This window comes from Eucalyptus grandis, chromosome 3, assembly GCF_016545825.1.
Source record: "Eucalyptus grandis isolate ANBG69807.140 chromosome 3, ASM1654582v1, whole genome shotgun sequence".
NCBI classification, from domain to species: Eukaryota; Viridiplantae; Streptophyta; class Magnoliopsida; order Myrtales; family Myrtaceae; genus Eucalyptus; species Eucalyptus grandis.
In genome coordinates, this window is record NC_052614.1 from 52,994,150 (window position 1) to 53,012,012 (window position 17,863).

At 39.1% G+C, this 17,863-nt stretch overlaps 2 protein-coding genes and 1 pseudogene across 2 annotated transcripts; 2 read left to right on the plus strand and 1 right to left on the minus strand.

Moving 5' to 3' along the window:
- Positions 1–3,576: 3,576 nt before the first annotated feature.
- On the plus strand, positions 3,577–6,338 carry LOC104439892 (annotated as a pseudogene).
- Positions 6,339–6,925: 587 nt separating this feature from the next.
- Positions 6,926–9,702, minus strand: LOC104437704 (V-type proton ATPase subunit c''1). The gene is made up of 4 exons (XM_010050698.3): positions 9,398–9,702; positions 9,170–9,247; positions 7,548–7,718; positions 6,926–7,426 (listed from the first exon to the last, which is right to left on the minus strand). The coding sequence occupies exons 1-4, from the start codon at positions 9,523–9,525 to the stop codon at positions 7,255–7,257; spliced, it is 549 nt and encodes a 182-aa protein (XP_010049000.2). The 5' UTR covers positions 9,526–9,702; the 3' UTR covers positions 6,926–7,254.
- Positions 9,703–11,239: 1,537 nt separating this feature from the next.
- Positions 11,240–12,716, plus strand: LOC104439893 (protein ECERIFERUM 26-like). Its single transcript, XM_010052897.2, has 2 exons — positions 11,240–11,659; positions 11,787–12,716. The coding sequence occupies exons 1-2, from the start codon at positions 11,240–11,242 to the stop codon at positions 12,714–12,716; spliced, it is 1,350 nt and encodes a 449-aa protein (XP_010051199.2).
- The last annotated feature ends 5,147 nt before the right edge of the window (positions 12,717–17,863 follow it).

A 17,863-nucleotide genomic window follows, 5' to 3' on the forward strand; every position in this document is an offset into this window, starting at 1 on the left:
TTCCTTAATTACAATACAACAAACATGTCGAACATATCGTTCACCGTTCTACATGGTTAACGTGATGAGGACGACCAATCACATTGCTCGTGTGATGGGTACCATACGTCGTGGCTCTATTATAAGACTACTGCATAAAATATCCATCGTTGTTGTCTAGCTATGATTCTCAATCATTCCTGGCCAAACCACCACATGTTCCAACCGATGTCACCTTAGATTTGTGTTAAGATGGTTCAGGATCATTTCAACTACTGAAGCACTTGGATTAGGCCAACTGATGCATATAATTTACCTGTTTCTTGTTACAACAACAATAGCCTTGTATAGCAGTAGAACACTTGTTCATCACCCTTACAAATTAGTTAACTTGATATATAAATAAGAAAATATTCATGATTTATCACTGTGTCAAAGCTAACCATATATGCATTCACATATCAATAAATAGAAATGCCGGTGATTACTTTTTGAAAAGGAAAAGAAAGTTTCTAATGGAGCATCTTTAAATAGCCGAAAAGAATATTCCAAAATCCGCGCTTTGACCAAAACATTCCTCTAATTACAATATAACAAACATGCTAAACGTATCATTTATCGTTTTACATGGCTAACATAACACGGACGACCAATCACATTGTTCACATGATGGGTATCATATGTCATGGCTATATTATAAGACTACTACACAAAATATCCGGCTGTCATTGTCTAGCTATGATTCTCAATCATTTCGAGTCAAACCACCACATGTTCTGACCGATGTCACCTTCGATTTGTGTTAAGAGGGTTAAGGATCATTTCATCTACTGAAGAACTTTGATTAGGCCAACTAATGCATGTAATTAACATATTTCTTGTTATAGCAGCAATAGACCTTGCACAACAATAGAAAACATGTTTATCACCCTCACAAATTAGTCAACTTGATCTATGAATAAGAAAACACTCCTCATTTATCACGCATCAAAGCTAGCCATGTATTCACATATCAAGAAATAAGAACACCAGTGATTACTTATTGAAAAGGAAAAGAAAGTTTCTAATGTAGGATCTTTAGATAGCCGAAAAGAATATCCCAAAATCCGCACTTCGACCAAAACATTTCTCTAAGTGCTATATAGCAAACATGGCAAACCTATCGTTCTTCGTTCTACATGACTAACGTAATGCGGATGACCAATCACATTGCTCGCATGATGAGTATCATAAATAATTTATGTGTTTGATTTTGAAACTATCTGACTAATTTTGGCAGATGTCATGGCCACTATCGCATAAAATATCCCACAATCATTATTTAGTTATGATTCTCAATCATTTTGAGCCAGACCACCACATGTTCTGATCAATGTCGCATTAGATTTGTGTTAAGCCATCTACTGAAGCACTTGTGGATTATGCCAATTGATGCATGTAATTTACTTATTTCTTATTACAACAGCAATAGTCCTTGTACAACCGGGGAAAACTTGTTCCTCACCTCACAAATTAGTCAACTTGATCCATGGATAAGAAAATATTCATGTTCTATCAATGCATCAAAGTTAGCCATGTATGCATTCACATATCAAGAAATAGGAACGCCAGTGATTACTTATTGAAAAGGAAAAGAAAGTTTCTAATGTAGCACCCTTAGATAGCTGAAAAGAATATCCCAAAATCCGCATTTCGACCAAGACATTTCTTTAATTACAATACAGCAAATATGCCGAACCTATCGCCCATCGTTCTACATGGCTAACGTAACGCAGATGACCAATCACATTGCTCACATTGTGGGTATCATAAATATATTTCTATGTTTGATTTTGAAACTATCTGACTAGTTTTGGTAGATGTCATGGCCATATTAAAAGACTATTGCATAAGATATTCGGTCGTCGTTGTCTAACTATGGTTCTCAATCATTTCGGGCTGAACCGCCACATGTTTCGACCGATGTCGCTTTAGATTTGTGTTAAGAGAGTTAAGGATCATTTCATCTACTGAAGCACTTGGATTAGGCCAACTGATGCATGTAATTTACCGGTTTCTTATTACAACAACAATAGTCCTTATAAAGCAGTAAAAAACTTGCTCATCACCTTCACAAATTAATCAACTTGATCCATGGATAAGAAAATATTCCTAGTATATTGATGCGTCAAAGTTAGCTATGTATGCATTTGCACGCCGATGATTACTTATTGAAAAGAAAATAAAGTTTCTAAGGTGATACTTTTAGGTAGCCGAAAGGAATATCCCAAAATCCTCACTTCGACCAAAACATTTCTCTAATTGCAATATAGCAAACATGGCAAACCTATCGTTCTTCGTTCTACATGACTAACGTAATGCGGATGACCAATCACATTGCTCGCATGATGAGTATCATAAATAATTTATGTGTTTGATTTTGAAACTATCTAACTAATTTTGGTAGATGTCATGGCCACTATCGCATAAAATATCCCACAATCGTTATTTAGTTATGATTCTCAATCATTCTGAGCCAGACCGCCACATGTTCCGATCAATGTCGCATTAGATTAGTGTTAAGAGGGTTAAGGATCATTTCATCTACTGAAGCACTTGTGGATTATGCCAATTGATGCATGTAATTTACTTCTTTCTTATTACAGCAGCAATAGTCCTTGTACAACCGGTGAAAACTTGTTCCTCACCTCACAAATTAGTCAACTTGATCCATGGATAAGAAAATATTCATGTTCTATCAATGCATCAAAGTTAGCCATGTATGCATTCACATATCAAGAAATAGGAACGCCAGTGATTACTTATTGAAAATGAAAAGAAAGTTTCTAATGTAGCACCCTTAGATAGCCGAAAAGAATATCCCAAAATCCGCAAGACATTTCTCTAATTGCAAGCAAACATGTCAAACCTATCTTTAATTACAATACAGCAAATATGTCGAACCTATCGCCCATCGTTCTACATGGCTAACGTAACGCGGATGACCAATCACATTGCTCACATTGTGGGTATCATAAATATATTTCTATGTTTGATTTTGAAACTATCTTACTAGTTTTGGTAGATGTCATGGCCGTATTATAAGACTATTGCATAAGATATTCGGTCGTTGTTGTCTAGCTATGGTTCTCAATCATTTCGGGCTGAACCGCCACATGTTTCGACCGATGTCACTTTAGATTTGTGTTAAGAGAGTTAAGGATCATTTCATCTACTGAAGCACTTGGATTAGGCCAACTGATGCATGTAATTTACCGGTTTCTTATTACAACAGCAATAGTCCTTATAAAGCAGTAAAAAACTTGCTCATCACCTTCACAAATTAATCAACTTGATCCATGGATAAGAAAATATTCCTAGTATATTGATGCGTCAAAGTTAGCTATGTATGCATTCGCACGCCGATGATTACTTATTGAAAAGAAAATTAAAGTTTCTAAGGTGATACTTTTTGGTAGCCAAAAAGAATATCCCAAAGTCTGAAATTCAATCGAAATATTTCTTTAATTACAATACAACAAACACTTCTAACCTATTATTGCTCATTCATTTTACATGGCTATGTTAATGTGGACTATCAATCACATCACTTGCAAGATGGGTAGCACAAATAACTTGTGTGCTGGAAATCGTTGACTAGTTCTGGCAGATGTCAGGATCATATTATAAGATTATTGCAAAAAGTATCCGACCATCCCGTCGTTGTCAGGCTATGATAACTAATTATTCCGAGCCAGTCGCCACGTGTTTCGACCGAACATCCACAAGGGAACACGAAAGCCAGAAGCTTTCACGAGACGATCACGTAAGTGGGAGGGAGCATCGCGGGATTATCCTGCGCGCACGCGGTCATTTCAGCCGGATGGGACGTCGTCGAGAAGTCGAGAAGTCGAGCGCGCCGCCGACCGGGAGCCCCACCGGCGCGGGGCTTGGGCTCAGGCGGTCGGCTCGGAAGCGGATCGGGGCTTGGCTCGGGACGGCGCAGCGGCTCCACGATGCCACTTTGCCACTCGCTGTTGATCAGGTCACGCCCTGTCGTCCGTCTTCTGAGTCGACGAGGACGTGAAAAAAATGAGTTTTTGCGAGTTGGGTCGTCCTTTGTTGTTTGATTCGGACTTGAAGAATAAAGCTTGAAGCTTGAGTTCGTAATCTAGCTAAGATGGGCGGATTTTAACTGATACAAAAGCCATAAAAGCTAGAAACGTGGTTTTCTTAGCACAGAAATTGAACAGAAAACTTAAAATAGAATTCTGTTTGGTTCAGCCAAAAAAGGAATTTGGGGTGAATCTGGTGATAGATTCAATTTGTTGTATTTACATTAGGAAAAAAACAACTGTCTGTGTATGATTTACGCACAAGGTGCTGTAGCCAACAAAAGTGGAAAAGATCAAACAAGAAACGTGCGTGAAGATGTGAATAAAACAGATTGTTTCTGTGAAATAATGTGAGGATCATATCCTGTCTTGATTGTTTCACTGACTCGGTTTGGTTTCAAGAGTTAGTCACACCAAATAAGACCGAGTTCTACTCTGAATGAGTTCGAATACATGGTCTCGTTGTATCCAATTCCTGCTAATTTATTGGAAAACACTGCAGAACAATGCAACGGATGGTGAAAAGAAAGTGAGCCGGGTGCTCACAAGCGATGAGGAATTCAATTTCAGAGCAGCGCACTGGACCGATCTCCATGGCCTTCTTCGCAAGGAACTACCACCGCATGTTGTGTCATGGGGTCATGTGTTCCTGTGATTCAGCCTATCTGACAACAAGGCTAAAGTCAAAGTCAAAAATAAAGTTCTTAAGACCAATGATACCATTGAGATAAATGGCAACTTGCTTGTCGCAGCAGATGGGTGTCTGTCTTCCATTCGGCAGAGTTTCCTCCTCCCTGACCTTAAACTGAGGTTCTTTCTGAAACCAATGAATTTAGAACCCCATGCCTTTTTTCTTTTTTTCTTTTTTTTATCACAAAAGACTTGCATTTGAGCTTCTAGTGTGAAATGACAGCAACTATTTTTGTAGGTATTCAGGTTATTGTGCATGGAGGGGAGTTCTCGATTTTTCAGGACGAGAGAATTGAGAAGCCATTTTGAGGATCAAGAGAGCTTATCCTGATCTTGGGAAGTGTCTGTACTTTGACCTGGGTTTTGGGACTCATAGCGTGTTATATGAACTCCTGAACAAAAGGCTTAATTGGATTTGGTACATCAATCAGCCTGAGCCTGAACTAAAGTAAATGTTCTGGTATAATCCTAATTCTGCTTTTTTTCTAGTGAATTTTCGATTTTGTTAACCACCATTGAATGCTGTTATCTTTATCAGGAAAGACAACATTTGCCAAAATGTTTATCTTCCTTGCAATTTTCTATCAAGTGAAGTAAATATGCAATGCCAGACTTCTTCAAACATCGTCAACATGAAACAAGTAGTTCTCGGCGGACTCGAGTCTTGATGACTATGTGCAGTCCTAATTTTGAAGACTTATTTCCTCAAGAGGATAGCAATGCAGTTTATAGTAGTGGATCACCTTATCTTGAAAGGACTATATAACTACTATCTCCTCAGACCAGATCATTCTTAGTTAAGAATATTTTTAGTCATAGCACTCTTCGTATGGTAGAAAAAATCCACATTTTGCTTAACACAGATGCATCAGGAAGCATAATATTTAATCAATTGTAAATTTCTTTACCATCTATTTAGGTGTGCAAAACCAAAAAGGAACAACAGATAATATCATATTTCTAAAATTTCATACAGGAAAACTCTGTTACCATGAAGTCAGCAGTGAAATGATCCAGGAAATGCACAGAGAAGCAGAAAAAGTTCGGCTTCCTGAGTTGGCTAGAATAATGAAAGAAACAAAAGAACCTTTCATAAACGTCATATATGACTGTGATCTTTTAGAGCAGATCTCCTGGGACAATGTGGTGTTGGTCGGGGATGCAGCTCACCCGACGACTCCTCACGGTTTGAGAAGCACTAATATGTCTATATCAAATGCTGCGGTTCTTGGTCTGTGCCTCAAGAAATGGGTAGTTGAGAATCTGCATTCAGCTCTATGCGAATATCAGTCTCTACGGCTTCCAGTTACTTCCAAGCAAGTCCTACATTCACGGCGACTGGGTCGCATTAAACAAGGTTTGCCTGTTGTTGGCTGGGAACGGTTTGATCCTATGGCGTCAGGTCGTGAAGTGTCAAGAGCTCTAGCAGAGGAATATGCCCTTCTTTGATGAAGTTCCCCTACCAGAGGACTCTTCAATTTGATGGCTTAATTGAAGAACAAGGAACACGTTGCTACTGGATTCCAGTCCAAATGAATATTTTGTGGTTGTAATTGTAAATTGCGGGGCTGTATACACGGCACTTATTGGTTTACAAATTAAATTAGCTTGTTAAGAGTAAGATAGCTACATTTCGCATAACCACGCTGTCCTTCATGAAGGTTGATGCCCAAAGTTTTCCTACTCATGCAAATCAGACAAGAAAAGACTATCCTCATTTTCACTGATCCAGAATCATATCAAGGGAAGCCGCAAATATGGAAAACTTCTAAAGCAGTCGTCCAACCGTGAAGTTGAGTCCAAAATAACGAATCAAGGCATATCAGTCGAGTGCCATGGACGTGCATACTACCCTGAGTCCTGGTGTTCACATGGGCACTCAAAATTCCTAGTCTCCCCACCTGCAGGTCATATAAGTTCGCATCCATATGGAAGAGGAAACTAATTCCGGTATAGACATCAAAAAGCTCCAAATTTCTACTCTCTTCTTTACTATTGGCTTGTTAGAAAGCCCAACAACCCGCTTGTCAGATAAATTTATAGTAGTGACTACATCTCCATTGACAAAGCCCAACAACCTGCTTGTCACCCATACTAAAGATATCTTCTAATTCATGTCTGTATTGGCTAAAGCAGATACCAGTTAAGGTAAGGCTCTCAAATTCGGAGTCTTGCTGAAATGCTCATAAAGCTCAGATAAAGGCTCACAAACTGATGTGCTCAGAAGCATTCTCAAGAAATACATGTCCTTTGCACCCATCTTTCCATTTATAGTAGCATATAATCACATGCAAAATAAAAATTCTCTAAATCGTAGTGATCCAGCTTTACTCCATTCCCTCATAATTAATGAAATAAGAGAATGAACAGAGTCAACATACGCCGGTTTACAACTCTACAAATGAACCAAACCAAGACTCAGAATACAGAGTTCAGCAGGAGCACGGAACCATCTCCATTCTTGTTAATTGAGCTCCTCAAGACCAACAATTTACACGGTTTTGGAAGGCCATGAAGCTTGGGCTGACATGATTATTCCCACAATCACACCAAATAACCCAAGCGCACTACCAAAGATCTCTATCACTAGGATCTTGACAAAAAGCGAGGAGTTCTGAGCGTCTGACAGAGCACAGCTGCTTCCAATTATTCCCACGCAAAGCCTGTCATCAGGAACATGTGGCAATGATTATAAATCAGAGATAAAATCAGGTTAAAGAAAGGAGAGGCCTCTCCCAGAGAAATCCATTCTGATGCATAAGAATATAGGGTCGAGAGATGAACCCGCAGACAAGGTTTGCAAAGCCCACTATAATCCCAGAAGCAAAGATTGCATATCCAGCTCTAAGAGACTCCGGATCATAAATCTGAGATGATGGAACACTTTCTAACTTTGTTTGCAGAATAATTGCCACGATGACACCATAAATAGCAACAGCTTCACAAAAGATAACGCTGCAATAACAGAGAAGGTGCACCACATTGCATTAGAAGGCATGAGATAGCAAAAGAATCAATTTTTCTATGCCACAAATGCAGGAAGCAATGGGGAGAGAGAGAGAGAGAGAGAATATGACTTTCCAAAAATAATTAAATTGCTCAAACAATTGTAAGATTTTCATCAGAAAACATCAAAAGAATTAACACAAATGCAACCAGTCCAGTACAAAACAGGACTTTTTAGAATAAAGACACAGCATTGCATGCCAAGATGCAAGATGAAGCAAGTTTAGTTACAATTTCTGCCATGTGAATGCTGCAGACCAACACCAAAGAAAGGATCTAATAAGGCGACTGAAAAGTTGATTCAACATTTCAGCATGTTTTCTACATCATGCAATTGCCCAGAATTGTACATCACTTTATCTAGAGATACAGATCACAAGAGATAAAGGAAAACGTAAGAGATTTTGTGGAAACTTTAAGGATATAATCCAAGTTCTCAAACCTTTCTAATATATGATTTAGACAGATTTAGAGGCACAAAAAGGAGTTAGGACATTAAACAATAAGTGCAAGAGATCCTATATTTACATCTCAAAGTCCCTCATTTGCCTTAATCTGGATTTGATGCAAATGCCAAGATGTGTGTGAAGGGGAGCAATAGAGTTTCAAGATATGAAACTACACTTCCATCCACTAGCTTAAACTTAATCAACCGACGTGAGCTCAAAACACCTAGAAGAGCAATCTTGCGGCAAACATCAGTTTGAGAGGAACTTGGCTTGTATACAACAAGTAACAAAGATCCACCACGAAGTGGGCCCAGCTAGTTCAGACCTTTATGTAAGATTCATGACTGATCAAAGTCTACTTGACAGAATGAGTACATGATATGATCTAAGTAGTAAGTGGATAAAATTGAAAGACGCTTGAGAGTAGAGTGTGACATATATTTGCCATCGACTAAAATGAGAAGAAAAGGAGCAATCAACTTCATCCGCACTACTAAAATGCAACTTAAGCGAGTAAAATCAAATTCTACGATATACATGATCAACTTACAACCAAAGTTGTAAAGAAAAACCGTTCAAAGGTAATGTAAATTCTCACATAAGCTTCACCCTTCAAAGAAAAACCTAGGCAAGCACTTGAATTTTCATCAAGAAAGCTCCTTCTACGCAAAGACGGCAACTTTAAACAAAATTGAGGTCCAGAGTTGATGACACTCCTGCTTCTATAATGTGCCTCAAGAATTCAAGTAAGAAAACTAATAGAAGATCAATTCATTCTAATCAGTTGCTACAGCAAAGGGGATACAATGGCAGCAATTAGGTTAGCGTTAAAGATCTAACTAGCAAGCCAGCACCACCATATCTCAACCCCGTTCTCCGCACCCGTTTCTCGGCCAATCGAGCGACGTAATTCCACTGCACACTCAATTCGGGAAAATTAGGGCTAAGTACCTGATAAGATTCTTCGAAGTGATTCTCGGAGCCTTGATCGCAGCACCAATCAAGCTGCTTCCCGTTATGTAAATCCCCCTAACAAGATCAGGAAAGAAAGAACAACGAAATCACACGATCGCTCGCGAGCAGAACACGACCCGAAATACGAATCGCGCGAATCAACAGCGACCGCGGATTACGGCCACACGCGAGATTGAACCGCGGATTTCGGGGTGGAGCGTTTACCAGGCGGCGCCGAGGACGGAGACGCCGATGGAGATGGCGATCCCGATGGCCGCAAAGGTGTAGGGCGAGATCTTGACCAGCGCGCGCGCCCACGTGCCGGCGCTTCCCACCATTGCCGAGCTCGACATCTCTCTCTCTCCCTGCGTTCGGCGGGCGGATCCGATTGGAGCTGCTTCGCTATCGAATTCCCAGTCGATTCAGCGGGATCGCTTCGCTCCGATTCGCGGTGGCGATGGCGGTGGTGGTGATGGTGGTGATGGTGGTGGTGGTGCCTTCTCCAATTGTTTTATGATCTCCGATCCGATTGATGAAGAAGAAGACAAACGATAATTTTGTGGCCCAAAAGAATAAAAAAAAAAAAAAAAATCTTTATTAGAAGGCCCAATAGACCGGATATGTTTTAATTTTAATTTTCTTCCTAATTTTCACATTTATTCGGTTTTTCAATTTTTTTTTTAAAAAGAAAAATAACACAAGCGATCCACTTTCTTCTTAACTTAATGTGTATAGTCTAGAGTATGCCCAAAGAATCACTCAAATTGAACGGGCCAGGTTTTGAACTATTCTACAGCAATTTGATTCTTGATATCATAAAAATGAAATCGGTGTTTTTGGATCAGATTTCCATTTCCGATGAGAAATCGAGCCCCCAAACCAAATTAATTAATTTATTTATTTAAAATAAATTATTTTGGACTGTTCCTAAGGGTGGCAATTCAATTCTCAATACTAGAAAAATGGAATCGTAATTTTCGATTCGATTTACCTTATATCGAACCGATTTATTTATTTATTTTTAAAACTTTTATTTCTTAAAGAATCCTTTATTGAATAAACCTAATCTTCTCTTGCCTCATTCGCTTCCCTTTCGCTCGAGCTCGACGTCTCCCTCTCGTGGTCTCATCTCCAGCACAACTTTGCCGTCCCCTTCTGATTAAGGAAGCAGCGGTTGCTTGTCTTGATGATGTCCATCCACTAGCTAAGGTCTAGAGACTCGAACTGATGTACGACCCTCTTAGACTTTCTCCACTTGTTTTTCGTTTCCTCTTTTCTTGTCAATGTTTAGTCTACATTTCTAGTATATTTTCCTTAAATTTTGGCTTAGGCATGATGAAGGAACTGAAGTTAGAAACAATCAAAGTTCTCCTTAGTGTTCTTCCCCATTGCTCCATTTACCCACTCAAAAATTGGACTAGACTAGGAACCAATCATCCCTAATATTGTCATCCATGAATTTTTATTTTGTTCAATATGATCCCTCAACTTTAACTCAAAATGTAATGTTATTTTTAAATTAGTAATTTTGTTCCGTGTAATCATTAAACTTTTATTACATGTTCAATAAAAGCCATTGGACTATGTTTAATGTTATCATTCTATCGATTTAAATTCAAAGATAAATTCAAGGATAATATTGAACATTTTCATTTAACATATGGACAAGATTGAACAAAAATAAAAAATTTAAGGACCGCATCAAATAAATAAAAAATTCAAGGACGGCATTTCATATTTTACTAAAATTCAAGAATTATAATTACATTATATAAATTAAAAGTTTCTAAACGACGTTGCCTATTAAGCTTAAGTTTGGGCACTATATCCTTAAAAGGAATAAAAAAAAAAAAAAACCTATGAATGTGTGCCAAACTTGTCCCAGCCCGTCAGGCGCTAACATCATGAAATTTTCATTCTCGCAACAAACTAAAGGAGGTAGTTTTTTTCTGGTAACCATGAGACATCGTCCACGCTATAAACACCAACCAAAACCGCGGACTCTCAAACTCAACACACACTTGCATACCTCCGAAGCCGATCCTCCTTCGACAAATCGATTCATCGATGGCCGAGATCCGGTACACATGCAAGAGAACTGCGGTGAGCACGAAGCCCGTCCAGCCGGGGAAGCGCTTGCCCCTGTCGGTCCTCGACCGCCTGATGGAGCCGAAGCACCTGAGGGTCGTGTACTACTACGGGTCCGACGGCCCTGCCAGGGAAGCCGGGGAACGGACCAGGACGCTGAGGGAGACCCTGGCGAGGACCCTCACGAGCTTTCCTAAAGCGACGGGGCGTCTGCAACGGGACAGCGAAGGGCGGTGGGAGATCGACTGCAACGACGCAGGAGTGAGGGTGATGGAGGCTCGCGCGAGAGGAAGCGTCGAGGATTGGTTGCGGAATGCTGGCAGGGAGGACGAGCTGAGGCTCGTCCACTGGGAGGAGATGCTTGACACTCCATATTTTTGGTCCACCTTCTACGTTCAGGTTCAACTGATGTAACAGTGAACACCGATTTTTGCTGCTGATGCTGATTTCTTCTCAAAATGGTCATTTTTCACTAGACTGAGCTTATCTTCAGAAGAGGTTACATTCTCCTTTTCTTGATTTGCAGATGACTGAATTTGAGGGAGGAGGGTTTGCTATTGGATTGAGCTGCATCCATCTCCTGGCTGATCCAACCTGTGCCACCTTGTTCATCAAGGCTTGGGCAGACATGACTCTCAATGCCCGACCGACTGCTCCTCCTCCGTCGTTCCGCGCGCTCCCGAAACGACGACCGAGCCACCGAAACGACCCCGACCGCCACAACTCATTGATCAACCATTGCAAGTCCTCCATCAACACCTCAAGCCTCACCCCTAGTGCAAAGTTCGGCACTCTCTCTCTTGCATTCACCGAGCCCATTGTCCGATCATGCATCGCCATGGCTCAGCCCGTGGACGCACCCGATGGGCCAGGCCCGTCGCCGTTCGAGGCTCTGGCTGGGCTCTTTTGGGCCTGCATAAGCAAGGTCAAGGGAGAAAGAGAGGGCCTTGTGAGCATGTGTTTGGGCCTGGACGTGAGAAAACTCTTGGGTCTTGAAAGAGAGTTTTTTGGGAACTGTATGGTGTACAATAATAGTCTCCATGCTAGAGATAATGAGGAAGACAATAGTTTACCAGGAGCAGCCAAGGCCATAGGAGAGATGATGGCAAAGTTGGACAAGAATGGGGTCATGGATTTAATAGAGTGGTTAGAAATTAATGATGATACCGGACCCAAGAACACTAGATCCTTGAACTTTTCCGAGCTACTATTTCTTAATCTGGAGGGCATTGAACCTGATACAGCCCGTTTTGAAGACACACATGCACCAATTCGGGTCTCTTGTTTTTTCGAGCCACCATGCAAAGAAGGACAGGTCGTGATCCTTCCTTCTACACCGAAAGATGGGCCGATGAGCCGGGTGGTCATGGTGACACTTCCAGAGGATGAACTAGTGAAGCTTATGGAGCATGATCTTGTAATGAGCTTGATGGGACTGAACAAGAATAGAGCCTGACTAGTCAAGTCTCAAGTCAGGAGTAAGCACTCCTAAGCCATCAGCAGTTATTAGTTTCCATACAAGTCCACAATGTACTCATGTGGATCAAAACTATGAACATGTCACTGTCTTTTCACTCTACTTGTCCACAATGTACTCATGTGGATCAAAACTATGAACATGTCATTGTCTTTTCACTCTACTTGTGAAATAATTTGCGGGGTGGAGTCATAAGATGTGAAATCACATCCATTCCTGCTTACTGACTTCTATGGTGTTGGAATTCAGGTAAATTCGGTTAATAAGTGATTTGAGTGATTTTGGGATGAGCCTGATCACTAATTTAACACTGGTCTTTGAAAACAATGATGATATGCATGTGAAGCACACGTGAACTCTCAGTTTGTGCTCCACACTTCAGATCTCACTTTGTTTTATGGGTGGCAATCTCACTTCACATTTCATGCTCCCATCATTTGCGGATTTTAACCGTCCTCTCAAAGGAAAAAAACTTAACTGTGTCCGGATTATGTGAGCTGGGCTCATATGATATGTCTGGATAAAGCAGAACCCACCTAATCCAACGATCAAATGAATTGAGCTCATATACACCTAGTGCAAGTAATGCGTGCTCTTCTCCGATACTCAATCTGATAACGATCAACTTTGCACTTGAGTTTTCTTTTGCTGACTTCAGTTGTGTCATGACAGTTTAGGCGACCCCAGAACATTTCCAATAAACAACATGAGCGCATGAAGTCATATAAAGCATAGTGCCAGAGTAAGATGCCTCAAGAGACGAGACAAGAAATGCCAAAAAAGAGTAACCAACCTTGTCTTATTTCTTTTAGAAGTTAGGAGATTGGCTATGATCCCCTAAATGAAAATTCTAATGGCATACATCATGATCCTTATGCAAATAACACGCAAGAAAAATTATACTTTTCGATAGTGAGTCTCGAACTTTTTTTGTATATGATATTTTAATCTGATGACAAGTTGAGGGAGATGGCAGAGGCCGTTGCTCCCTTCATCATCTAGTACGTAATGCAATTATAATCTTATTTATGCCGTACTTTATAAAAATTCGTACTCAATACTCGCGCCTTCCCCTCGGAGTTAAGAATTACAAATTCTCTTTTAATCTCACTTTCCTGAGTTAGATATGCGTGCATCATTATTTCTTCAGAAAATACATTCAATCACAAGCCATGAGACAAACAGATATCATCCAACAAAGGATATATAATACAGATAATGAAAGGAGATGAGTAAGCTTGACCTTGTTTATTGGAGATCATCATGTTCCTAGCCCTCCAAGATATGCTTTTTTTTAGTATACTATCAAAATACATTGACCCCAATGGAAATATTCCCAGAAAGATCAATGTGGTAGGACAAGCTGTGATGTTTTGGCAGCTACTGTAAAGGAATCCGAATCAAACCTCCGGTAGAATGTGCTCAAATTAAGTCTAAATGCTTCCGGCTAATCAACACTTAAAAATATGAAGTTGGGCCATAAGGTCCAAAAACCGTAATGCAACGTGCAAAGATAAAAAGAAAGTCTTGCGTCAGCCGGGCAAAAGAGCCTTACAGTTATGATATAACATCTGGGTTTGGTTGACCCTTTGAATAGTACACTGAAGAAGGTGGGATGTCTCGATCAATCTATTCGACAGTTTCTGTATCATTGATCGGATTCAAAAGAAAAAATAATCGAAATTGAGTTATTGGTCCTATCCACAAAATCAGCTGTTGTTTGACGAAACGATTCCAATCAGAGGTGTGCCCAACATAGAAACAAGCGAAAAAAAATCATCCAACTTGTCAGCGAATCTTTGAAGTTCAAACTTGTGAAGATTCCTTTACAAGAGTTGAAAAGGAATGTGAAAATTTTAAATAAGGGTTTAAAATGAGGTCTCTTTTTAAAAATTGAGCTTATTTTAAATGAAAATTTAAAGTAAACATGTCAATCTTAAATTAGGACTTGAACTCATCGGGTAGCCAACTTTTCACCAGCCAACGAGTATTCGATTTTTCTGGCTACTGGAACAAGGCATTTTTGTCCAAAACAAAATATGGATAAAGATTCAAAAGGAAAAGAAGAAGAAGAAGAAGAAGATTGAAACCAGCTAGTTCTTAGATTTGAGAGTTTGAGCCACTATGGCGTCCGAGCCCTAGGTGGAGGAAGAGGGCCATGGAGGACAATTGCCATTGGAGCTGTTGCGAGGTTGGTATGGGCAGAATCGGTGGTAAAGGTTTCTGGGGTGAGTGAGCAGATTCGATGAAGCAATTTGCAAGCACAGCAAGAAAAAGGAGAGAGATTGATATTGTCAAGAGGCTCATAAATGTGTTTTGAGAAATGGGTTTAGCATTTCTTGAGGTCTTCCTATTCTTCTTCATTTTTCCTTGATGTTGTAGACACAGAGACTCAGATTAGCAAAGGAATTCAGTCATGGCGAGTCGGGTATGGCTGTTTTCCAATCGTGGTTCCCACTCAATCCTCCACTAGAAAGACCAATTGGTGTTTGGTTCCGGCGAAGTCAAAACCGATTGACATAATGCAAAAATACAAAGTAACCTTTTTTTATTTATCGGTCAGTAATACTCAGACATCATAGATTTATAGTGAGTCTACGTCGGTAAGACTCACGATTGTGATCGACCTCCGCTCCAAGTCAAGCTCAAAGAAAGTAGGAAATGCATGAGCTCTGTTACAACATTGAGTGCCCCTCTGTAAAGTGGTAGAATTAACTAAATATTTAGGAAAATCAACTTTGGATAAAGAATTAACGATATTAAGGCTCTGTTCGTTTCACGAAAAATAATTTCTGAAAAAATGTTTTCCGGATTTTCTGGCATTTGTTTTATAGAAAAGGATTTCTTGGGAAAATGTTTTCCATAAGAGAAAAAAAAAAGTCTTCTAAATTAAGGGAAAATGTTTTCCATTTTTGAAAAGTGGAAAACATTTTCCTCACTTAATCTCTCTTATCTCACACCTCTACAAATCCCCAATTCCTCATCTCCTTTCTTTTTCTTCTTTTCTTTTTTTGTTTGAATTATTTTTTAACTTTCTTTTTCTTTTTTCTTTTCCTTTTCTTTGTTTCCTATCTTCTTCTTTCTTGGCTAGTTGTCAGCCATTGCTAGGCAAACCTCTAACTCGTCGATCTCAAGCTCGCACTCTACACTCTTGTTTATCATTTTTCTTTATGTATTCTACCCTACAATTATACATTGCTCAAGTAAAGAACTCAACATGCTTTGCTTCTTTTTTCTTTTATTTATTAGAACACAAAAGATACAGGGGCCGCTCAATTGGAAGATTCTCATGAGGGCTGTATATGCTTTGCTTCTTTTCTCTTTTGCTTCTTTTTAAAATCCATACGAATATTTTTTAGAGTAAATGAGCGTTTGGCGACAATAGGAGAACAAAGATATAAAGTTTGCCTGGATTTAAAGGCAAGTTCATATTTGATGGATTTATAGGTCGGTAAGCAATGCATGCCTAAGTGATGAAGTTTTAGAAAATATTTTCCTTACCGAACATCGGAAAATATTTTCCAAAATATTTTCAGGTTTTAGCCAAACACCATAAAATATTGTCATTTTTCTGAAAAATGACTTATGGGAAAACATTTTCCATAAATGGCTCATTTTCCACAAAACGAACGGACCTTAAGATTTTTGCCTTGTGCTGCTCCCACATTCCATTAGCTTTTCAACTGCAGAAAAGACCATGGAGTTCGACTCTAGATGGAATTTCTTTTTCCCTTTTTTGGCTTTTTTAGTTTTTTTTTTCTTTTTAACCTTTATCCAGATTTTACTTTTGACAAAAATGCCTTGATCTGACCGCTAAAAAAATCAAGCGCTCAGTTAGCAAGCTTGGACCCTTATTTGAAATAAAATTCATTATTAATCCTTTTTTTTAAATAACTCTACTTCATATCTTTATTTGAAATTTTCTCGAGAGAGAGGAGTGCATATGGCCAAAGAATTACTAGGATAATATCTAGATTAAAAAAAAATTATTAAGTAGCCTCGAAACATAATCTCCTTTCTCTAAAAATTATTAATTGGGTCGACAATAATCATGAGAGAGCTTACAGATTGTGATATGTGTCTCTCTGCTCAATTAAAAATGTACCCATATCTCTTTAGATTTTTTTTCCCTATCAAGGGACATTATCTATTGACCACAACACCAGCTTTGTTCAAACGATTATGTGGTTTTTCCTCCGTTGACTTTGGACTTTGTATAAAATATTTTCGTCATAAAATTCGCTGAAAATGGATAAGATCGACCCATGAACGTTCGTATTACCAAGGAATTAAAAAAAAAAAAAGGCAAAGGATCTAGGAAGCAACAGCTCTTTACAGTTGCATAAAGCCTTCAGAAACCTCAATGAATGTCAAAAGATGATCTTCATCATGGTAAACGTCATCGCTTTCGTTCTGCCTCATGTTTGGTCCATCGGTCGACAGACAATTTCCATTGACCATGTGTCAAATTATTAATTTATTAATTAGTAAACCACCACGACTAGAAAAATAGGACCCACGAAGTTATTAAAATTGAGAATACCATTGACAGAAGAAACGTCTTGGGGGGTGACTTCTTGGTTAATTTATTTTAACAATTATTGAAAAGCACGTATAAAAATAAAATAATGGTGTGGAGCGTGAGTTGGAGACTCTCTGCATATTATTATAGCCCGCCGACCGTGTCGGGCGCATGTAACTTTTATAATTTTATTATAAGCTTAGAAATCATTTAGACTAGAAAAATGGATCTTCTCCGGATCCTGTGGGATACAGTACACATGGTACAGAATTCACAAGGATATTGCATTTGAAGCTATAATTGTTGGATTTCCTATTGAAATTATTGAAAAAAAATAGACATGTGAAGGTGTTCACGTGAAAAATATTTGATGCAAGTGACAATATATATGATTAGCATCACCTAATCCACAAGTTCTAACATGGGTGTGCTCCTTCTCCAAAGAAGAAGAGTAATTTCAAACAATGTTTTTTTTTTTAAATGAATGTGAGAGAAATGAGTCGTATACTTATTCAGGATTGATTAATCTTGGATCGGGATTTGATATTAGATTCTCAGTTTTAAGCAATTCCAAATAGTGCTGCTTGTATTGCACGGAAAAGAA